This window comes from Lathamus discolor, chromosome 2 (genome assembly GCF_037157495.1).
Source record: "Lathamus discolor isolate bLatDis1 chromosome 2, bLatDis1.hap1, whole genome shotgun sequence".
Lineage (NCBI taxonomy): Eukaryota > Metazoa > Chordata > Aves > Psittaciformes > Psittacidae > Lathamus > Lathamus discolor.
This window is the reverse complement of record NC_088885.1, coordinates 21,694,832-21,719,068: the sequence shown is the minus strand read 5'-3', so window position 1 is coordinate 21,719,068 and position 24,237 is coordinate 21,694,832. Positions and strand designations below refer to the sequence as shown.

At 40.5% G+C, this 24,237-nt stretch overlaps 1 protein-coding gene across 31 annotated transcripts in view; it reads left to right on the top strand.

The window, feature by feature from the left end:
- THRB (thyroid hormone receptor beta) overlaps positions 1-24,237 on the top strand; it is a 173,229-nt gene that overhangs the window by 107,217 nt on the left and 41,775 nt on the right. For all 31 annotated transcript variants that reach the window (XM_065666108.1, XM_065666104.1, XM_065666093.1 and 28 more), the window contains one exon: positions 17,934-17,998. In XM_065666108.1, the coding sequence (XP_065522180.1) occupies positions 17,992-17,998 (7 nt within the window). In that variant the 5' untranslated portion in view covers positions 17,934-17,991. The remainder of the gene's footprint in view (positions 1-17,933; positions 17,999-24,237) is intronic.

The following is a 24,237-nucleotide window of genomic DNA, read 5'->3' as shown; positions in this document are numbered from 1 at the left end:
GTATAGGTTGATCTACTTCCAGACTATTGGCTATTTCAGTGGTGCACAAATGTAAACAAATAAAGGTTTTTCTTTAGCAGCTTAAAATCTTATTCCTATTAAAAAAACCCCACTCTGTATAAAATATCCTTCTTCATGAGACTGCATTAAAGAGGAATGTATGGCACTGTTAAATATTCGAGGGGACTGCTAAACCAAACAGCAAAAATGCTAAAGGCAAAAGTGAACATCCCAAGTCCCAGATTCTTCCTAGGAGTGCCTGGATTCTCTGGTGTTCTGCTGCTTTGTGCAGCCATTTGTAGCATTGAATGGTGCTTTGCTCAGTTGTAACTGTGCTATGAACTCAGGAGGTGCTATTCAGTAGAGATTCTGTTGCTACCTTTAAGAAAATGGATCAGGTTTTCGTTAAAAAGCCTTGTTGTGAGCAAGAGACAATATATTTAGTGAAGTTTCTAGGTTTGTATCTACTGCAGATGTCTTGATGTGGAGCCAGTCATCAATCTTTCTGCAGGCTGGTCTCTAGATTCGATTAAGTTTTCTTGTTAATGAACAAACCCCTTTTTCTTCTTTTTTTCTATCTCCAGCTGAGAGTTGCAGGACTTGCCTTTTATTTTTGAGGATATTGACTCTTGCAGATAAATTTTCTCTTTGGTATCTCACTTCACGTTTGAAGCAAACTCCAGAAAGCTGGCACCTGAAGGCAGCACATCTGTCTGCTGGATGTAATTTCACCCATCAGCATCAGTAGCCTACACTCCAAGAGGGGGTGTTTGAATTCATATATCTGTAAGGCTAATATGCTGCATACTCCTTTTAAGGGCAATTTGCACAGTGTCTAAAGACAGTAATACTTACAAGGAAACTGTATGAATCTAACTGAAAACAAAATCTAGATTTTAGGAATGTGCCAGTGGAAAAAACAATTTGGAAAAAAGAGACTTCTGTTTTCACCTAGTCCCTAACAAAAATAACACTTTCAATATAAGAATGCAGTAATTACATGTGGCATTTTTGTGAAGAAACATGGGCAATTTGGTTTCGTTACCCGCTCTGCTGCTCACCAGATTTGAAGGTGTTAACTCCTTCTTCGTGACTAGGCAAGCAGTGAAGTGACTTTGGATGATTTGCCAGCATACATATGTTGCATAGATGCATATAAAAATAATCACCTGCTCCTAGCCAGTGAAATTATCCTGGCAAACCCCTAACATATACGAAGCTCTGCCAATAAAAAAGTGCCACTGCCTCTATTGGTTTAGCTGAAGCCATTTTGGGGAGATGATTTTTTTTGCCCAGGGGGGTTGTGGAGTCTCCTACACTGGAGATATTCAAGGCCCGCCTGGACAAGTTCCTGTGTGATGTACTGTAGGTTACCCTGCTCTTGCAGGGGGGTTGGACTAGATGATCTTTTTAGGTCCCTTCCAACCCTTGGGATTCTGTGATTCTATGATGCTGTGTTGGTTGGAGGAGGTTTCCTTCTGCCTGTGTGCATTTGAAGACAAGGTCAGGAAGAGGCTGACACTGTCAGGCCTGGCACAGGCACTACCATGGCAACATTGGATGCTCAATCCATCTGCCTCGAATGTTCCCCTGAGTCCATCCCACCCAGTCCTCCCAAATGCACTAGCATGTTGGCATACATGGTGTGCTCAGAACAACAGGTTTGGTTCGTTGTTCTGATTTAGGGCAACAGGCTACAGTAGTCAAGGGCATGGCCACCTGATGGATACGCCCAAGCAGGTGACATGATAGGTCCTGCTGCCTTCCCTTTCCCTCTTCCATGACATTTGGCCATTTCTCACTAGCTCCCCTTCACCCATCAGTGAAATGCAGCTATCCATCACTTTTGTTTGTGGTGTTTGCAATGTCACTCTGCCTGCCCAGTGTCTTCCCCAGGGTAAGGATTCCCACCCAAGCTACACAGGTGGCTGGGGTTGACATCCCAGATCCTACAGAAAGTTTTCAGCATTGAAAAGAAAGCAGACCTTGGGCACTGCCATGGGAGTGGGAGAGAGATGTTTGGAGCATTGCCAGTGGTTGTATGACCTGCAGCCGAGAGCTCACATGAAAATGGCAGGTATGAGCCAACTTGGCAAGCTCCAACTTGGAGCTGGACTGCAGTGCTCAACACACAGACCCTTTTGTCCCTCAGGGTACTAGCCCTAAATGATGTATTCCCATGGGCAAGTACTTTGGGCCCAAATTTGAAAAAGCTATCTTGTTGCCAGTGCTACGGTTTCCAAAGGGTTGATGTCCAACAAAGGACCAACCTCTTTGAACCTGGTGCAGAAAGTACAGTAGATAAGAGGGTGAAGCAAAGGAATAAACTCAAATGGGCAAATGCTTTCCTTTGTAAATTATGAAGGCCTGGCCCCTCGCCCAGACAGACTACATAAAGTAAGGTAAAAGTTGTGTAAAGGTTGCAGGAATGATGGTCCCAGTAGATTTTATTGAGCCTGCTCAATAAAAATGAGCTCACATGAAGAAGTAAGTACAGAATTTGGCATGAGAAACTCTTCTTTGTGTCCTAATCCATGCTAAAAGAATGTGGTACAAAATAGCTGATGTCAAGAGAAAAGACTCCCTCTGCTTCTGTGGGCTTTCCAGCAGACCCTTATCTTTTCTCATACTATCTTAATGCTGGCAGAATGACTAATATGTACAGATATCCTAAAGCTGACAATAACATCTTAAATCTGTCGTGGAGAATCAAACACAATATTTATTTCTACAGCTGCTCAGGGTTTTCAGGAATTGTAGCCCATTAATCTACAAAAAAGTGGAAGGATGAATAAAACCAAAATGAAGAAATACATGTAAAATGTAGTTGAAGGATATATGATTTTTAAAAATTGAACTGGAAGAGACACACATATTTTGGCTATAGCTGTTGACCACAATATCTCAGAAATTACGCCCAGAGTGGCTGTGAATTCCAGCAAATTGATGGATTGTAGCAATGTCAGTTTGTTCAGAAGAAAAGATGTCTGTGTTACTAAAGTATTTCCAATGATCCAGTACTGTCAATTTCAAACACTCGGGAACTATGAATCAGGTCATTACTGGCAACTGTGCTTTTTCATTCTGAATTTCTAAGACTTCTTTTTCTGTTTCATTTTATTGTCTGTATGTGAGCAAGGACAGGCCTTTATAGTCCACTGTTACCTGGACTATAAAGCTGTAGTTTCTGTGCCAGTTCATAAAGCCCCGATATTATACCAGTCTCACTTCTGAGACATCTACAAAGATGTTATTAAGAAACACAAGCAGCTGCTTTGAAAACATACCTCATCCTGTTTCACAAATCTTCTTTTGCTGTAATTTGGTTAGGATACCTCAAAGAAAACTCTGAAGTCATTATAAATAACTTCTTATGCAAGATTCTTCAACAACTTCACAGATACCAAAAAATAAGCCCTCTTTAGAAGCTGGTACATTTTGTACTTCACTTACAAGCAAACTGCTTTATTGTTCAGACCAAAGTCACTTAGTGGATGGCAGAACATGAAAATAAATCTGGGAATCCTGTTCTGATAAAGTTTTCCCATAAAAACAAAAAAAGCACAGTTGGTTGCAAATACTTTCCATGGACAATATGAGGTTTTCCTCTTGTTCTCTTATTCTGTCAATGTCTTCGGGGTTTTTCTGATTTCTCTATCTTCTTTTCATAGTAAATACAATCAGTTTTGATTGGCACAGAACAACAACTCAGAAACCTCCATGCTGTATTTCTTTTCCACAGAAATTTTGCTATGAGCTTTTGCAATCTCCACATACTGTATCTTGGCACGAAACACTACCTCTGCTTATGGTTTGCATCATTAAATATCAGATTGGCTGCTCACTGTGTTTATAGGATACAACAAGAAATAGCCTGTTAAATCTGGCTGGTTGGTAAAACTGGTGTTGTTTGAATCATTACGCTACTGTGTTCCCACACCATACAGAGAACAAAATCCCATAAAACTAATAAGCTGTAAAATAGAATTAAAGTCAATGGCAAAGAATTTGCCCAAATGCAGTAAGTAAATTGGAATAACTTTTCAGAAGTCTTAAAAAAGTGATCTCCAAAACACTGAGCGTAGGCCAGAAATGCAATCTATAAAACTGTTTTGAAGTAAAAAATGCATGCCAAGCATAGATAATGTTGCTAATAGCAGTTCTGATGGCTTATCTGTAGATCTTACTGGTATACTGTTGGAACTGAAGTGAGTATTATCATCTCCACCTTATGGATGAGGAAGCTGAGTTACCGTAAGAATCAATGTTCAACACGGAACATGAGGCAGTGCTGACTCCAATTCCTGTTGCAACTCACATCTTTAATTATTTTTCTGTGAGCTTCATTTGTTTCTCTTCATTATACAGAACTCGTTCTTTCAGCACAAGGTAATTTGGGTAACACTGACTGTAGATTGCATCCATCTATTAATACTTATGAATTTCATTAATTCTAAAATTGCTCTGATAGATTAGCTCCTTCCCATCACTGGATAGGGTGATGAATGTATAATCTGAGATCCTTGGGAATGAAATGCAGCATCCAGTTTTCCTGTTACACATTCCCACAAGCAAAACTAGAAACTAGGATGGAAACATTAATTGGAAAATTGACAATTTGGAAAGAAGGAGAAGGGAGAGAGAAGAGAATTATGTTTTAAAAGAAAAGCCTGGCACATCCACTTAACTCAGGAGCACAAAGAAACCCTAATTGATACCCTAGTGTTACCTTCGGCACACAGCCATCGTGAAGCACTGTAGTATTGAGAGTTTAATGAACTTAATAAAGGGGGTGGATAAGAATTCCCCCCTGTAATTTTCAGTGCAGTCTCTGGGTAAAGAGTGTCGGCTCATACCAGGGTTTTGCTTACGATACTGGAAGGATGCTGCTTCCATACTGACTTCCCTCTCAGGACCTCTAACGTAGCTGCTTTAATAAATACATGCCTTAATTCCCAAGTAGTTCATCTCTGTTAGGGATTGAATGCAGGCAACAGTGAAACTGGAAAGATCTGAGGGCACCAAGCCAACAGCTGGCAATCAGGGAAGGCAGAAGAGCTGCACATGCCCACCTCACACCTCAGGTGAGGTGCAGAACAGGGCTTTAACAATTAAATCTCCCCTGCTTGTTCTTTTCCTGCTGTTCTCTGAAGTCTTGGGCTGCTTGTATGTTGTCTCCAGCAAGGAGCTCTTGTCTGTGCACACCTATGTGTGGGCTACACTCAAAGCTTCTTTCAGTGGTTTTGTTTTCTCTATTGGTCTAAGGTTCTCGAACATCTGCTCAGATCCTCGTCATCTCAAGGTAGGGTCATGGTAAGACTGGTCATACAATGTTAAAACATGTTCAGAATACAGCTATTAGGAATATCTTTCTGATTCTTAATTCAGATCCATTGCTGCATCTTTGCCCCTCTTCCCCTTTTCTAAGCAACCATAAGCTTTCTTATTGCATCCTACCTCTCTACGCAACAGATTTATCTAATGAGCTTTTGATGGCTTCTCTTTGACAGGCCGTGCTGTCCCCGAAGGCCATCCAAAAGCTCCTCATTAAAAATTTAGAAGACACCACTATGTCTCCTGTCCTCCTTTGTGTCATTCTGTAGTCCCACATCTTCCTCCACAGCTGAAGCATTGCTCATAGTGGAAGTGCTAGCAAAGTCAATGCAGAGATGGGGTGCAAAGACTGGGAGGTGTCAAGGTGAGCTTCCCAGGCACATTGCCAGTGGAGGTGTGGAGCTACTGAGATCAGCAAGGGATGATGCAGGATGAATGCAGCATTAGAAATCTGGCAGCAGCAAAATGCTGCACCAGAATCGTCCAGACATGAGCCTTGTCTTGGTAGCTAAAATGCACAGATGACATAGGAGGCTGAAAAGGTTTTGGAAGGGTTGTATAGGTCTTGTTAAGGTCTGCTCCATAAACTCCTCTAATTTCTTCTGTATTTTTCTGGTAGGAGAGGGAAGAAAATAATTAACATCTACGGCTTATCTTGGAGCTTAGTATTAAATTCTCAGAGCACAGTCTGTGTGGGAAGTTCAGCTTGCTAAATCTGTTATCTTTCATATGTGTGGTCTTTATTTATTTGACTCAGTTCCCTTTAGGTAACTTAGCAAAGGTGTGCACTTGGGTTCTTGCTAGGAATTTGCATGTCTCATCAGTAGTAGATTCTTGATTTTATTTAGTACTAAAGAGAAGTTTGATCTTACCAGTTCATATTGCTATTCTCTAGAACCTACAGCAAGCACTTTCCAGTGCCCTTCTTCAGCATACAAGTATCTAAATACTAAAAGAAAGTTATGATGAATTGTGCTGTCATTAAGTTTTTCTTTTCCCCAGTGCTTGCAATCTTTAAAGGTGTTTCAGAAGCCATCATAAATTATTTTAACAGTTAAAAAAATTATTTCTGTGCATAGAGTCAGAAATAGTTTATTACAAAAAGCATAAACCCATACTGTGTTCCTTTAGGGTGCCATTTTATGAGACAAGGTGAACATCATCTCCCTCCTCTTCCCTTCCTGCAGCTGTGGGCTCCTGCCACTTACTTTGTGCCAGCTGTGGTGCTTGCCAGCCACCTCGCAGGGCTGATTCATTCAACTCACTAACCCAGCACAAAACTAACCCAGCAAAAAAGTGGGTGTTTTCTGCTGGGTCAGTGAAGCAAGTCAGGTCACACAAGGGGGAGGAGGGGGATGTGCTACAGAGAACATAAACCCTTTATGTCTATCTTCAGTTTTTATGGTGTTTTATATGAAGCTATTAAAGCGTGTTGACTGTTAGCCCCATACTTAAAACTCCCTGCATCTCATGTGTTAGAGCTTTCCTATTCACTTAATTTGAAGTTCAGCTGTTAATATCAAGTTGTGTTGCATTTCACAAGAGTTCTGCTGTACAGCAAAGTAAGCATTGTGGTGACAGGCATGTTCTAGAACTATTAACATAATTAATCCTTTATTAACAATTATTTCAAGAACAAAATAATGGCCAATGTGATTTATATGAAAGGAATAAAAAATGCGCTCCCATATTTGTCATAAACTTTCATCCACTAGAATACGATATTAGACATTAAAATCAAATGACCTCAGGAAAGCAGCTTAACTTTTCTTCATCTTCAGCAACTTCAGCAGTTTTGCAGAGAGCACCTATAACTCAGAGTGGTTCAACAGCTCCCCACTCATGACCCTGTACAACCATACCAGGAACTAAATAAACCCTACTTACTAGCAATTAAAGTGATTTAATTTAAAACACAATGACAGATGCATAATGGGTTAATTACAAAGGAAGTAATTAGCAAATGGGATAGAAAAGGTTAAAAGGTTGTGGACTTTTGTTGTTTGCTCGTGAGAGATAGAGAAATCATCAGTGATTAAACTTTTTCTTGTAATTTCTGGGCCTGATTCTACTATTGTTGGCTGTAAATGAGGCAGCAAACTAGGAGGGTAGAAAAAAAAAGAAGGAATCACAGCTTTATCGGACAAACTGAAAGGCCATTGTTAATACTGAGGCTATGCGATTTGTTTTCAGTCTGCACCCACAAGTAGGTTTGCATCTATGCTGTTTGTGCTTAACATTAGGATATATACCTCTGAAAAGAAGTAATTGTCCTCTCTAGTCCCTGCACTGAGACCCCAGGAAAAAGGGTGTAAGGCGCAATAGAGATTAGAGCACACCTCTTAGGAAACTCTACCTGCCTTAAAGAGTAAATCAGTGAATAATTTAGTTGGCAATATGCCATAATGTATTTGTTCTCCAACAAACAAAAAATGAGGATAAAAAGAAGTAGAACTTTGAATAGGGAAACCTCTGAGTGTGAAAATCCTCAGCTGAAATACTGTTAACTTATGCAGTGCTGGTCATGTAGACAGAGCCATTATAGAGCATGCAAGTAATTTTCTGTCAAAATAAGAGCTTCTATTTAATTTTCACAAGTATTATTCTTTCTCTCCATGACTCCTGTCTGCCCCAAACCATAAGCAAATAGGTATTTAGATTGTTTTAATACAGTCATATTTTATGACCACCAGCTTATTGCCAGGTAACTTGAAACTCTTTATTTATTTATAATAGCTATAAATATATTTATGAATCTATAAAACATGTGTTTTGTATTTGGAAACTTAAGAGGTGATGTTTGCAGAAAGTTTTCCCCAACTTGAACCTAATTGTTACTGAAGTCATTGAATTTTTTCTTTTGAAAAATAAGCTTTTTGGTAAACCTCAGAAATAGCAATATGGGCTTCTCCATTTCAAAATATCGATTAAAACCAGGCTGGAATTCTCCTTTTTAAATTTAGCTGCCATCTAACCTAGTTACATGTCCACCAGTAACCGTTAGCATAATTTAAGAAAATTTCCCAGAACAGTCACATTCTTCCATCATCCTGTGCTCTCTTTTGAGGTTATTAAGTGCTCACTTCCCTGACATTTGCCAAGCCATAGTTAATGCTCACCTGATACATGTCAGTCTAGCTCCTTAATCATTTAACTTCACTTGTCTGTTCCTCCTTTTCTATTATTTGTACTATTGTTATATCTCTAGTATGCCTTCATCATGCCTCCAGGAAAATTATCTCTTACTGCTTGACGTAAGGCGTGAACCTACACATCCAGAAATGCACTGTCCCCTTTTGGTGTGTATCGCACTGTCAACGTCTGTCTGATGCCCATTTCCCTTGACCTGCTACTACAGTGGAGGCAAAAGTTCCAGGACCACCAGTTCAACTTGTAGAAAGGATCTGCACAGATTTTTTTGTAGTCTTTGTCCACCTACCACAGGTTTTTCTGGCTAGGGATATAGATTTCAAAAAGCAACTAAGTTTTTGTTCTGGTCTGTTACCTTAATTTTGTTGAAAATAAGGTTCTTCAGAGTTTTTCCCCAATTAAAATTGAATTTAAGTCATACATTTCAGGTCTGGAATCTTACGTTGAGCATTTCAGAATTCAGTGGTTTTGCAAGTCAGCTATCAGTTTTTAGGACAAATAGATTCAGGTTTGGAAACTCAAGTCACACAATATGCAGAACACATAAGGCTAAACCCATAGCTGCAACAGCATATCTTGTTTCTTTTCCAAGGATTTCTGCAAGGTTCTGTGTATTTGCACAGTATGACTCAAGGCCTTGCGATATAGATAAAGGTTTTTTCCAGTATTTAAGATTTATTTTTTAAGTTAAATGGTGACTTTGTGAAGCTCTGGTTAAGAAACGCAGAAAGCCTAAGGCTGCATTAATTCTGCTGTTCATATCTAAATCCCTGAAAATAGCTCAAACAAATGCCAGTACCAATCTTTAGGGTAATACTTATCCCTATTCAGAGTGACATTTGTAGTTTAGAACATACTCATTTCTGCTTCACTGATTTTTTAAGGCATGGCATATGTAAGATGGTCTGACAAAATGCATTCGTATTAAGATTCATCCGAGTACCTACCCTCCTGGCATTTAGAAAACATTATTTTTTCTTAATCCATTTCATCATGAGCATGGAAAACCACCACTTTTCACTGAAAGTCTTTGAAATCTAGTATCTTTGGGATTATCTGATGTTAGTTGTAGAGATTTACTGGGTAATTCAAGACAGCCTTCATCTATTACATGCTTTGCAGTGAGTAATAAGAGAAATTAGCATTGAAGATAAACTGTCCCCTGATGAAATTTCAAGGAGAGCTAATGTTTCCGGAGTTGACAGAACAAAACAGACAAACAAGAAAAGTTGTATGTCAAAGCTGTTGTTTGAATGAAACTCCCATATGCTGGAGAACAAACACGTAAGCCATGAAGGGTCTCAAAGGCTCTTCAAAAAAAGCAGGAATAATCACTCAAACACGAGGTACTTTATATTGTCCCTTTTGCTTTTCTATCATCTTTGGTCCTCCAGGATTCTGTCTTGTTTGGATGTTTATGCAAGTAGTTAGAGGTCTTTCTGAATTAAGGTCTAAATCTCTAATGATTTAAACATCATTTAATGCACAGTTATGGATCAGCTACTCTTTGGCAAATCTGCCTAGCTTGGGTTGTAATGCTCCATGTTAAGAAAATCCTCCTCAGGGAGTAAAACTGCTGGTTATCAAAATAGTGTCTAAACAAGGCTGCTTCTAGTTCTATGCTCCTCTCATGCCCTCCTGTGTACACATGTAGTAGGATAACGCAAGGTGCTGGAGAGCTGATATTTCTGCAAGGGGATGAAGTAAAACAAAGGCTACAGCCCACTGTGCTGACCACGTTTTACGTTGCATATAAGCAGATTTCACAGAGCCTTTGTCTTAGAGCCAGTCAGCAGCTCTGCACCATGATAAGTGACTTGAGATACTCTGTGAGATAATGTTACTCATTTCTGTAAGTACAGGGCAAGGGAAGCATTACATACTCAGTTTTCTGCTTGATGCCAGGTGGCATAAAGGTAATGTTACAGTACTCTCAGTAATACCTTTCAGACTGCTTTTCTAGTGTGCTCAGGCTACTGCGAAATGGACAGAAATATTAAAACTCGTTTTATTTTTGGCTACGACAAAATCAATTACTATATTTTCCATGAGCTTATAAAAAGATACATTTACCCCAACGCAGTAAGACATTAAGTTCTGGTAAAATCATAAAAACAACTTCTGTCTTGCTTTTATCTTGCATTACTTCATTTTGCAGTGCTGTGTCTGTTCTTTGTAGATACATTCAAAACAACAGCTTTATCATTCAGCCTGCCCTGCAAACAATATGCCAGCCCCTCCACCAGTGTGGGATAATAGGAGGAATGGCTTTGTCCAAATTAACATTGTTCATCCTGCAGTTCTGCTTGTTGAAACACAAGAGCTTTCAAAAACCCATAAAGCAGTGAGGTTGCCATTATAATTTATCTGGCTTTTTGTCTGCATATAATTTTCTGGCTTTCATGCTGTAAAAAAAAAAATCTGCTAATACCTGCACAGAGCTGAGCCAATACCATATTATGCTCTGACTGATGCAGAGCATCCATAATCTTCACTTGTTAGCGCTCAGCAATTTTTAGAGCTTTAAGAAGCAAGTTAAAAAGCCAAAAAGGTAAAACCAGTATCCTATTCTGAGGAGCACAGATTTAGTGTGTGTGAAGAGGAGAGTTTAAAATTACACAGAACTACTGGACATTTGTATGAGAAAGCTCAGTAGCTCCTTGCCTTTTGATTGCTTCAGGACAGACTGCAAATGTTTATACAGATAGTGTTCTGTGGTTTAGATCTTATGCTTTATTGCATGGGTGTTTTTGTTCTCAGGAGTTGAACAAGACTAGTAATAAAAAGCATGAGTCAGAGTCCATTTCTGAGCTTGTGCCTACAAGCTAGTTCTGATGGGGGCTTTTTATTAAACGTATCTAGAAAACTAGATAGATTTTTGTTTCTCATAGAATGCAGTTGATCAGCATGTTTTACAAGGGAGAGAATGTATACACTGTTTGCTCGTTGTATAGGTACCATGTACTGTAAGCTATAGACTAGTGCATTTTTCACTGAGTATGTGTTAGTACAGAATTGTCTGTATAACTCTGCTCTAGAATACTGATTTTATTTTGCTGTTAAACATTGAAATGTTAAATATTGAAACAAATTTAAAATTTCACATAGGCATCTCTACAGCCTAAAGGCTACCTTGTCATTTTTCCTGATGTGGAGTTTCTACTTCCTATTTTTCACTAAAGACGAAGTTGAAAGTAGCAAATAATTTCATGGAGGGAGTGCAGAACAAAATGTTCAGATGTTACATCCTGTAATTCATCACCCCCAAGCCCCCAAGAAAAACAAAAGTACCAGGGCAGAACATGAGGGGATGGCATCCTCAAGTGCTTGGTCTGACTGTGCTGGAGCTTTCCCCTGCACTCTTTTAAAAGACCTGTGTGCTCTGTTATCCTGCTCTGGATCCATGCCTGCTCCCTGCACCCCAGGACCTGGGCAGGCTCCATGCCCAGAAGCCCTCCCCTCCTCTCAGCACAAGAGGCAGCCCAGCTCCCAGCAATGGCAAGTGTTGTGTAAGAGTGTTGTATAAGGGTTCAGGGATAAGCCAGCAACATCAGGTGTTGCAGGCAGGTGTGGATGAGCCAGGTCACCCCATGGCCCTCCTGTTGCCTTTTAAAAAGAGGCTGTCAAGAGGGAGTCCCGTGAAGGGTGCGAAGCCAAATAACTCGAAAGTGCTTCTGAAAGGTGAAGAATCCCTTTTCCCATCTGTTGCTGCCCTGAAAAGAGATGGGAAGCAGCAATGCTTGTCCCCAGTGCTGCCTGGGGCAGCCGTTTGCGGGGTGGGAAAGGAAGCCTGAGGATAGCCAGGAAAGATGCAGTTCATGATACAGACAGGGACTGGGATTTACTGTGCACCTGGCCTGCAGGAGACTGGCAGCTGCTACCTAAACTTCGAAGCAACAGTGTCATGGTTTAAGCTCAGCCAGAAACTAAGTACCAAGCATCTGCTTGCTCACTCATACCCCCCTGGATGGGATGGGGAGAATCAGAAGGTAAACCCCACAGGTTGAGATAAGAACAGTTCAATAATTAACATAAAGTGAAATATAATAATAATAAGAAAAAGAAAAGATAGGAAGAGGCATAAAATTCAGGAAACACAAGTGATGCCAGTACAATTGCTCACCATCCACTGACCGATACCCAGGCTGTACTCAAGCACCAGCTGATGGCTCCCAGCCAACTTCCCCCAGTTTATATACTGAGCATTATGTTCTATGGTATGGAATACCCCTTTGGCTAGTTTGGTTCAGCTGTCCTGGCTATGCCCCCGTGGCTTCTTGGGCACCTTCTTACTGGAAGAACGCGGGGAATGGAAAAGTCCTTGATTTAGAGTAAGCAACAAATGAAACATCAGTGTGTTATCAACATTATTCTCACACTAAATCCAAAACACAGCACTGCACCAGCTACTAGGAGAAAACTCACTGTATCCCAGCCAAAACAGGACACAGAGTAAGGCAGAAAACACCCTCATCCCCTGAGCAGTGCAACCCTTTTGTATAACTGTTGGTTAATCCGATGCATTTGTGTGAAGGAGGAGGCACTGGATGAGTGTGGGAGAGCACTTAACCACATTGATTAATATTAATTGGTTAGTTGTCTTTCATTATGGGAAAAGAAAGTAAGTGCAGTAATTGGCAGTATGGCTTGAAAGTGGTTCTATATTGGAGACCAAAGCCTGAGAATTCCAAATACCACATTTTCAGGCCAGAGGAGATGAAGATCCCAAAAATGTTTTCTTTTATTTGGGGCAAAATAGGAATATTCTTTTCCTGGTGCAGGGCTGTAGATCTGAAATAGAACTCACTATCAGAATGGAATAAGCATGTTCCTACTTTTATTTTCTTTCTAAACAAAACAAAACACAGGGTTGAACTCCAGTGATGGAGAAAGAATACACTGCTGCCTCTTCCACCTGAGCTCTCTGGCAGGGAGATCATGTGAGGTGTTAGATACCAACCTCTAAAGCTAGAGCTGCATGCTCAGGGCTTGTGGTTCAGGTCCATGAGACTTTGGGTGGGCAAATGAGCACTCCACAGACAAAATCTAATCTAATGAAGCCTGCTCCCTGTGATGTCAGCAAAGTTTGACCATAAAAATTGTGTCACTTTTGGCAAGAAAGAAACTTGCTCTGCAATGTCTGTGAAGACTCCCAGACATCATTCCCAGACACACTCCGCCTGGTGTGGTGGAGCCTCGCCTGTGACTCATCCACATCGTTCCCATTTGTGCCCCTCTGTGTACTTTTTAGTTATAGACTACAGAAAAGTTGTACAGAGAGTTTTAGACTCTGAAAAAGAATCTGATTTCCTCCAGCATTTTCCACATCTATGTCTTTAAGTGTAACTTGGCTTATCAAGTGTAGACACTGCTTGTTCTTCTTGCTCATGTAAAGTAGCAACTGTGCTGGGCCTTCAGAAGGCAGGCAAGGTTTTGGGTGCCAGAATGGATAAATAGTTCTGCACCCAGTGTTTCCATTCATGTGCCATGTTCCTTAGAAGGAAAAATAGGAAACTGCTTTCAGCATGTAAAGGGCTGGATTAAAGCATCATCGCAAAAACATTCCTGATACATTTGGAAAGATTAAAATCACCATCAGGTACAATATGTGCCTTTTGGCACTTGCTAAATGAAGCTAGTGGAGATGCTGGATGAGCGAGATGCTGATGCACACTCTCCGTTTTAAACTGTGGGGCATAGGAAGACTGTGCCAAAGCCAGATGCGTTAGTGTGATGCCTTAGACAAAAGACCATCTTTTCTACAGTCATTTCATAATTAGTTTTTTTTAACGCAAGTGACAGCTGCCTTCATGCCAAGTCCTGGACTCGTCAGGGAAAATGGCAGAACTCCCAGGATAGCTAGAATTTTTCACTTCATACAAATTCATTGAAGAACTCTGTATTTCTCCTTTTTTTCCTTCTTTTTAATAGATTGGTGCAAAACCAATAATTTGGGGATTAGTAACTGATTATTTGCAGGAGGGACGGGATTTTTACTTGAAACAGTTGTTTACTTCAAGAGCACTTGTGTGTCACTGAGTCACCAAACCACTATTAAATTCTGGGAAATGGCTTATTGTTGAGGTTCATGGGGTCCCATGACACAGTGGGATGGATCAGAGTCTGATTTTAATTGGAGGCCTGATCTAAATTTGTATCCTCTTTAATCCTGTGATTGACAGACTGTGAAGGGTTATGAAGTTCCACAGGATGGTAGGAGCGGAAGAAAGATCTTGTGTTGTCGCCTCTGCTTGCATTGTTTGTACATGGCAAATACCAAGCAGAGTATTTGCTTTTCACTTAAGAGTTTAAGGAGAATATTGTCTTTTGTCAGAACAGCATAGACATAGTCTCGAGTGTTTTGCCTGGGAGAAAAGGCGAGGAGATAAAAATACATTTAACACTATGCCAGAGGAGATTTTACCAGTTCCTGACGTAATACTTCCAGTTGTTTTTTTTTTTCGCAAATACAGTAAACATGATGGGGTGGGTTTTTTCCTTTTGCTTGTTTCTCTTTTTTTTTTTTTTTGTTTTTTTTTTGTTTGGGGGGTGATTAGTTTGGGGATTTTTGAATCATTAAAGCAATTCTGAACCTTGGAGTAGCAATTAATTTAAAGATTTGCCAGATATGCCTGGCTAATGTAATGAGGCATAAAGTGATTTAAAAAAGAAAAAAGACAGGGAATACATTACAGAGAAGATAATAGAAGTCTGGAAGGTTGAGATTTGCATGGAAGGAACCCCCCCAGCAGCGCTGCATGGCAGATGCAGGTTCAGCACACAGGGGTGTGCAACGATGTGCAGCCGTGTGCACGGTTGTGCAGCTGTATATGTAGAGGTGTGTGCAGCAGTATGCAGTGGTGAGCAAGGTTGTGCAGTGGTGTGCAGGGCTGTGCAGCTGTATACAGCAGTGTGCAGGGGTGTGTGCAGTGGTATATAGTGGTGTGCAGGGTAAAAAAACGGTGTGCAGCAGCATGCAGCAGTGCGCAGTGATGTGCAGCAGTGTGTACAGCAGCATACAGCGGTGTGCAGGGGTGTGTGCAGCGGCATGCAGCAGCACGCAGGGTTGTGCAGCAGTGTCCAGTGGTGTGCAGCAGTGCCCAGCAGTGTGCAGGGGTGGGCGGCTGTGTACAGTGCTGTGCAGTGGCGTGGAGGGCTGTGCAGCAACATACGGTGATGTACAGTGGCGTGTGGGGCTGTGCAGTGGTGTGCAGCGGTGTGCAGCGGCGTGTAGGGCTGTGCAGCGCCTTACAGCACTACGCAGTGGTGTCCAGTGGTGTGTGGTGCCGCCACTCTGCCTCGCGGCCGCCGCTGCTCTGCGTGCTGCGCCCGTGCGGCCGCCAGGGGGCGCCGCAGCACCGCGCCGCACCGCACTGCGCGGCGGCGACAGGAGGGACTCGGAGCGGGTCCGGGGTGGGGGCTGTGATCAGACAGGGCGCAGCGGGGACCCCCGCGCCCGCCTGCCTCTGTTAGAGCGGGCAGGCCGCTGCTGCGCGCTGCGCTGAGCCGCACAGGCGGGCAGCCGCGCTGCCCTGGGCGCGGGCCGTCCACACTGTCTGGGGTAGCGGGACGCAAAGGGGCTCATGGGGCGAGAGGAGGGAGGGTTCCGCGCCACGCTGTGGGGCGTTTGACGGGTTACTGCAACGCCCGAGGTGCCCGAGCGCCCGGGCGATCTTCGAGCCCTCGTCCGTGTAGCGCTGGTGGTGGTGATGAGGTTAGGTGAGACTGCGAGGCTGCGTCCCAGATACATTAATTACGCGGAACATGCGGTTGCTGCCGTTCACCTGCTTTCTCATTCTGGTGGTGCAGCCTGTGGCTAAGCAGAGCAGATGTGCGGGATGTTCTCTCAGCCTGCTGGTGGTGGAGGATATTTGTTTCAAGGACAAGGAAAGGGAAACACTCACTGTGGGAGGTGAGGGTGGCTGAGAGGAAACACAGACAGGGCTATGGCACTGCATGGATGGAGAAAAATAGAAACCAAAAATGCGGTAGCAAAGACCAAAGGACTGTTTCTTAACATAAAATGTCCATCAGGGCGATCTAAGAGAGATTCTGCTTCCCCTATAAAATGTCACCTGCAACTGGTGTTAGAAGATGTATGTTTACTGATGATCAGGAGAGCATGACTGATCCCAGGCTGGTTTTCCACTGGCATTAGTGGGCTTGGTTCTAGGCCTGGGCTTTCTTATTTAAAAAATGTAATGAGCTCTTGTGTCTGTTCTGTAGTGCTGCCTTTAAGATTGTGTCTGCTTGGATTGGATTGTTGGTGCTTAAACTAGGGAACGAGCCAGGATCATTCAACTGGGCACTGTGTTTGGGGCTGGGATGGCTGAACGAGGGCACTCGGGTGCCTGTGATAGATACTTCTGCTTGAAAAATGTTACAGCTGGTATAAATACAGATAGTGCTAAAGCATGATGCCAAAACTGGTATCAGTGACTTCCTGTCCTAACACAAAATTATCTTGCAGAGTTTTAGTCTTTGCTACCAAACAGAAAAGAGTATAGTTATATGTCAGTGTGTATTTATGGGCATGTGAATGGGGGAGGCAGACTAAATATTAAATATTAAAACCATGATGTTAGAATGCCCAATCTGGTTCCTTATCACTGCAGTTATCTCCTTAATAAAACAGATGCCGTTGTTCAAAAGTTAGCTAATAAGAACTGTACATCAGTTTTCTACCAAATGAGTAAAATCACTGTTTACATCTCAAAACTTTGTAACAGTTGATAGACTTCTGAGTTTCTAATGGTTGAAGAATTGATTTAACTGTAGACAGAGAATTTCTAATTCTTTTGAATCCTTTATTCTTACTGAACCAGAGTATGTTTAAGTGTTAGTGGGCATGTATCATTAGATCACAGAATCATAGAATGGTTTGGGTTAGAAGGGACCTTAGAAATCATCTAGTTTCAACCCCGCTACCACAGGCAGGGACACCTACCACTAGACCAGGTTGCTCAAAGCCCCATCCAACCTGGCTTTGACCTCTGCCAGGGATGGGGCAGCAGTAACTGCTTTGGGCAACCTGTTCTAGTAAAGAATTTCTTCCTGGTATCTAATCTAAATCTACTGTAAAGTAGAAGCCATTAGTTCTTCAAGTTACATATTAGACCTAAAGGAACTTTTGCAAAAAACTTTTCAAAAGTGTTCCATGAAGTGGGCAGAAGTATTTTTTATTCTGCATCAGTAGCCACCAGCTTTTTGACCTTGCTTCCAAATCCCTGTTACCCACAGCTCCTCCGGTTCACCAGGCTTTGGACCTGACTTGCATTCATTGCCTCATGCAGTTTAGCAAGGTGAATTGAATTTAGTGTGTTAAGCCATCAAACATTGGCTGTGGTATTCAAGATCCAAAATGTTCCATCCTGTGTAAATGTTAATGGGATTCTGCAGTTTGCATTTATGGACGTATTACATGGGGCTTTCTTCCTTTTTTTTGGCAGGTGACATTGGTGACGGAAGAAGAACAAGAATGATTACATATCCATAACTCCCAGCAGCATGTCAGGTAATTATATTTAATAAGAGCATCTATGCAATATTTCTTGTTTTGCCAGAATGATTATATTAAATGTTTACTGCAAAATACTGCTTTAACAAGTTCGGAATGCACTGACGCTGGGAACTGCAATCTTTTGTCTACCCAGAGCATAGAGATATGGGGCACATGGTAATCTTCCCCAGCATTCTTCAGCTGAAATTCTCATTCTGCTTGGTTTTCCTTCAGAAATAAAGTTGTGTTTTGTTCTAAAGGCACATTCCAACTTTAACATTTCTGCTGAAACTGACAGTGGAGTAACAGTTTCTGCTGAGTACATTAGCCCAACATACTTTGTAAAGTAGACACATTCACTGAGGTTCAAAGTGAGACAGTCAAATTCATTTTACATAGATTACCAAGTAATCTTCAGATAATAATTGACAAGATCCAGAGTTGAAATTACTGTTAACCACTTTAAGTCCACTTAACCATTTTATCTCTGCCAGATGCAAAGCACTTGAAGGCTATACATGAATTAACTGTGTCAAAACCCCCATATATTCTAATCCCAGAACAGGGTGTCTAAAAAGATGTAATTATTACATGGAGATCATATAGAAAGCCAGTAGAACTTCAGGCTTCCAAAATTTCTTTTAGTATTCCTCAAATTGCATAAGAGAAGAAAATGTTCTGCTGATGCTGTTTCTCAATGCATATTTCAAGAGCCAAATGACATAAATGGGACCTTTTAAAAGCCTGTTTGTAAAATGCAGCATGTGCAACATAGGGAAAGTCATAACAAGCAAGACTGAATTCCTGGTGTTATCCTCAAGGAACAGTTTAGTTTTGCTGAGTGGGCAGATCAAATATCCTTTCTTTTCCCCTAGAAAGCTCCCATCCTTTTGTATTGGCCAGCAAGGGGTCACAGCTGCATTAACCAACAAAGCTGGTCTTTTAAGTTCAGGGTCCTAGACAGAAGGTAGAGAGTACAACTCGTGAGGAGAAACAGCATTATTTAAATGCATTCTTTCATAGTAAAATGTATTCTTTGATAATATGCAAAGATGTGTCATTTGACTTCTGGTTTTATGGGTTTTTTGCTGTCCATTGAAGTGAAGGTTATGCACAGATGAATATAAAGTGGAGGCAGAGGGCATTGAGGCTTTTTGCAGAATGAAGTGGAATATCTGACGCTCAGCTGGTGTGTCAGGCTCTGTATTAGCATCACTGTCACATGAGGATCAGGAAAGTGTTAGCATCCTTAGGCCACATTAGCAGCACCCACTAGAGTGTTTTTGCATTCTTTTGCAGGCATTCTAGACATGATAATTCCATTTAACAAATACCTGGTTTGGAATAAATTTAAAGCATTGACATATAACTCAGTCTTTCCAGCTTTCTATTCTGCTTTCTTCTGTCTCATGTTACACTGTGGTTTTTGACCTTTAGCTACAGGACTTCAGGGAGCAATTAGTAGCTTGTGATGTGTAATGGCAAATGATGGTGGAAGAAATGCCGTGTATCCACTTTATCCTGACCTTATCTGTTTGGGTGTAGCTTCCTATGGAGGGGGCTTTTATGGGTAGTGCCCGCTAGTGATTTAACCAGACCTGTCTGCCTGGACTTCTCCCTGGTAGGGCAGCTAAGCTGAGTGAAACAAAAAGCCTAATTTGAAGGGCTACATTTGTCTTCCTTCTTTTTTAATGAAAAAAAAAAAAAAAAGAAGTGGGCAGAACAAATATGTGCAGAGAAAATAATCACCAGGCTGAAAAAAAAGGTTCATTGCAGAGGATGACTGTTGGTACAGCTGTAGATGTCCAGCACTTTTCATTATGAACAGTTTATGTTTTCTGTTTCTCATTATTGGATTGAAATTCCCCACATGAGTGTGAATGTGAAAAGAAGCATGGATGAAATAAAAATCTTTCAAGCTCTATAAAAGCCACCATCCAGAGCCAGACAGGAGTCCTTTCCTAATGAATGAAAATGAAAGCTTACATTCTGTTACTGAGTCACTGGAATATGAAAGAAGAATCTGATCCAAAACCAAACCAGTTGCCTAAAATAATAGGCTGTATTATTCTGACTTCTTGATAATTTCTCTGCCCATATGTTACATTTTTGCTGCAGTAAAAATTTTCCTCTTGTAGGCACTGTCCAAAAACCTCCAGTTTTTGGTGCAGTCTAGAATTTTTCTGACAGGAGATTGTAGAGTTTGGCCTTTGGTGGTGAAGCTGGGCTTTACTACATTTTCCAGTTGCCATAGGAAAAATATTTTGAGCATTTTGACATCTCGGCTTTAAAGCCACCTACTGGTGTGATTATTCTATGGCACACGTTCTGTAATTGTGTGTGCTTATGGCTTTTGATAGAGTTCAGGTTTTCCAAAACTATTTTGGGTTACTTCAAAGTTACAGGGAACATGGAAGGATGTCAGAGGGGTAGAAGCTGTTACTTAAAAGTGAATAAAAGTAAAAATAAACAGCTAAATGAATGCATCAGGTACAATTTTTGGATGCAGAAAGATAAAGGCAAATATTGGGTTAATGAAGTCCAAACTACTCTTCTTTTTTCTTCATATGCAGTCAAACTAGAGTTCACCCAGCAATACAGATTGAGTTAATGAACAGCTAATAGTGGGCACTTCATGACATTAGAAGCTGACAAATAAAAAGGTGGACCTACAGGTTTTGTAAACACTGGCAGTGATTTTGTCAGTTTCTGTCAGTGTACTTTTGCAACTGCTAGTTCTGAGTGTCAGAACTTGCCTAACCAGTTTTATGTACACATAACTCAGATGATGACCAAACATTGAGATAAAGGGATGCTTCTGGAGAGGGAGAGCTCGACATAATACGTCTTGCAGTTGAATACTAAGTCTGACAGACACATTCTGGTCTCACAGACTGAAGCTGGGTACATCCCTAAAAAGAATAGTTTTAAGATGAGTGATTACATACGTAAATGTAACAAAGCAAACCTGAAAGTTCAACTTTCCTGGTTTGAAACCCAATTTTTTTTAGAAGTTCATTTTCTTTTTTGATAAAAGCTGGAGCAGATCTGATGCTTTAAGTAAAAACATCAAAAATGCATTTAGGGAATGTAAGTAAAATATGTTTGGTTTTGTTTCTTTTTTAAATAGAAGCAAGTGGAAAGTGACTGATTGGATGCTCCCTCCATAGTTCAGAAACAGCTTCGCAGCTGGCACTAGCAATTACTGACCACAGATTAATACCTGGAGAATAAAGTTATAAGTATTTTAAAAATTAGTACTATCTTAGCAATAACTACAAGTCTTTCTGCCATATATTTTTACAATAGAATAGAAAAACTTTAAAGTTGGGAACTATCATTTTCTCATTGAGAAGATAGTACTTTCAAATAAGTGAGTATGTAACATAGTTCACTAAAAATCCTTGCTCCTTAAATACTATAGTGAAGCTTCTGGTTTTAGCATCGCTGTTCACTGGCAATAATCGTTATTCATTGGCAATAATCTACCACTGAAGGCTGCCTTCTGTACATCTTCTCCCAAAATGCAGGGCAAGTTCTGAGACAGATTTTTGTCTTACTTAATTTACTGGAGTGAGAACTGAAGAAGGAATTCAAGCATGGGTTCTAAACACCAGAAAATAGTATTTGTATAAAGCAGTAAAATCTCATTAGTTTCATCTTCATGGCTGATGAAGATTTACTTTAAAGAATGTGATAGCAGTGTCAGTGAGGTCTGCAGCAACTGACTTCAGTAAGGCCAGGATTTTACTCTGCTTTTACTTGGAGTTTCATAATTGACTCGGACGTTGTGCTTCTGCTCTCAAATATTCACACTGTTCTGTTTGGTAATGACTGTAAAGTTAGATCAAGATAGGAATTATAATAAAATTAAGTGCTTACATTAGGGAATGTAAATGTCATAAATGCATATTTTCAGTAAGTAGGATTTAATATGCAGCAGTTCTTGTAACAGGTCACTCACTGGAAAAGCAGTGTCTCTAAGGGTGTTGCATGTAGTTTCCAAGAACTGGTAAAAGTAATAGGATAGGAAAGGTACCACCTTTTCTTCATGAGTCTTTTCACTATATTGCTCGTTACCCTGTAAACTTGCCATTAATTGAGATGGAAGATAGTTTATTGTGTAACATCAGCTAAGAAATTATTTGTCCTGAATTTCTGTTATGGTCTTCCTAGGGTAATTTAATTTTACATGTATCACTGCCTGACACTTCTTGTCTGTTAGACCATGATAAAATCCGAGTAACTCAAGTGTATTATTTCTTTTAAGTAAAGGACTTTTTAGAAGGACAGTAAATACTTTAATATAAGGTTTTGTTACGCCAGGATTCATCAGCTTTGTAATGAGCTTTTGGGGATTTTCAAAAGGTTAACAAGATTTATATTGTGGGATGTTTTTGCATGAAGCTATGAATCACTCCATGATGGCTCTTATTACTTAGAAGCGTATTTTTAAATATGCAGTTAAAAATATCACACTTGGTAAGTTCTAGGTTACAGACATTCTGGTTTAATTTTAACTTTTTTGTTTTAAACTTTGATGTTTTAAAAAGTGCTTTCAGAAAGTCCTATATAACGCAAGTTTCAAGAGGCAAGGAGTCCGTATAACATTTTGTAACTTCCCAATTTTTTATGCAATTCCTTAGTAATGTGTTGGGGTTTTCTTTCCCATCATGGAGAGAAAAGGCTCTAAAGAGTGTTTTTTTCCGTAGGATAAACATGAAGACCTTATGTCTGTGTGCTCCTAAAGGTGTTAAAGTTTGGTATTTACAGTGCATGGATACCCGCTACATTTTCCAGAGAATACACACATTTAAAACAAACCGAACCAAAGGATCTGGTTAGATTTCACAAGGAGCAGAGGAAACAAACACTTTTTTTTTTTTACATCTGCAACATCTGCTAGCCATTTTCCGAAGCATGTTTCAGTATGTTAGTGCTGAGATTTTTTCTTTTGTCTCTTTTTGCATCAATAATCCATCAGTGTCCTGCCTGTAGGAGTTTCATTTTAACCAGAGGTGCTTCTTTTTGTTAACTCGTCTGCCTGAATTTTATTTCTGATGGGACTAGGCTGTAGTGTCTGAGATTTTGAGTATCATTCTAAGACTGTGCATCACTGTTTCACTGCTGCCATCAGTTAGGAGTGTATAGTGTTGTCAGTATCCGACACGAAGGGGCAAAACCCTTTTAAAACAGTTCATTAAAAAAACCCAAACTGTCCCTGTGTTTTCAATAAGTCTTCTCCAGTAGCCTATAAAACACTTTCCTTTGCTGTGCTTGCCGCAGGAGTTGCAGCCTGACATCTTATGGTCTTCATATGCCTGACCACAGACTGCTCAGTTCAGTTCTTCTGATGACTGTATTGCAGAGCAACGAACTTACAATACTTGTCCTTCATATACAGTCCTACATGTAGAGAGCACTGTATTTTTTTTGTGCCAAATACAAAGCTGTCAATGAACAATAGGAAAGCTACTATCTAGTCTGGCATTTTCCAGTTAATTTCGTATAAACGAAGTACCTTTTATATTCCTTAAATGTGTTTCTGATTATGTTCTTTAAAAGCATCAGATTTGCTACAGCGCTTATCATAAAAGAAGACAAATGTTTAAGGAAATGTTTAGAGGTTGCAGAACAAGGAGGCCAGACTTTCAGATCTGCTTTGTTCTGTACGTGATCATGTGCTGTGAAAACTGTTCAGACCTGTACCAAGCTTCAGTTTATTTCAAGGTTTAAAGAATTCTTACATCCCAGTTTCTCTGCCTTTCTGCAGAAGCCTTTGACTCCATTATTTGGGCAAATTTTGTTTGTTTATTGTTTTTTGTATTTCACAAATATGTCAAGATTTCTAGTTTTAATATCTGCTTTTCTACCCGGCCATTGCTCAAACTTCAGTCCTGGAACGGGAGGTGTTATTTCAAGGTACTGGGTAGCTCTTAAGCTAAGAACTGAAATAGCTTGAACTGTTTCATCATCTTGAAAAAACAAAGAGCTTCAATTATGTGCAGGTATCCCCAGGATTTGCTGTTAGTAAATGGTGGCCAAATATACCATCCATTGGAGAGGGGTGAAAGGGTCTAATGTGGGATTGAGGGAAGACCATGTGAAATGATTTGAAAGCTTATGGCAAAAGCAGTACTCAGAATCAGGATTTTACAAAATGGTGGTAGTGATTTGAAGTGATTCATGGAAGTGGTCTGTGTGTTTTCTCAAGTGGTTTCACTGTGACTTACGTGTTTTAATGATCTATTTTA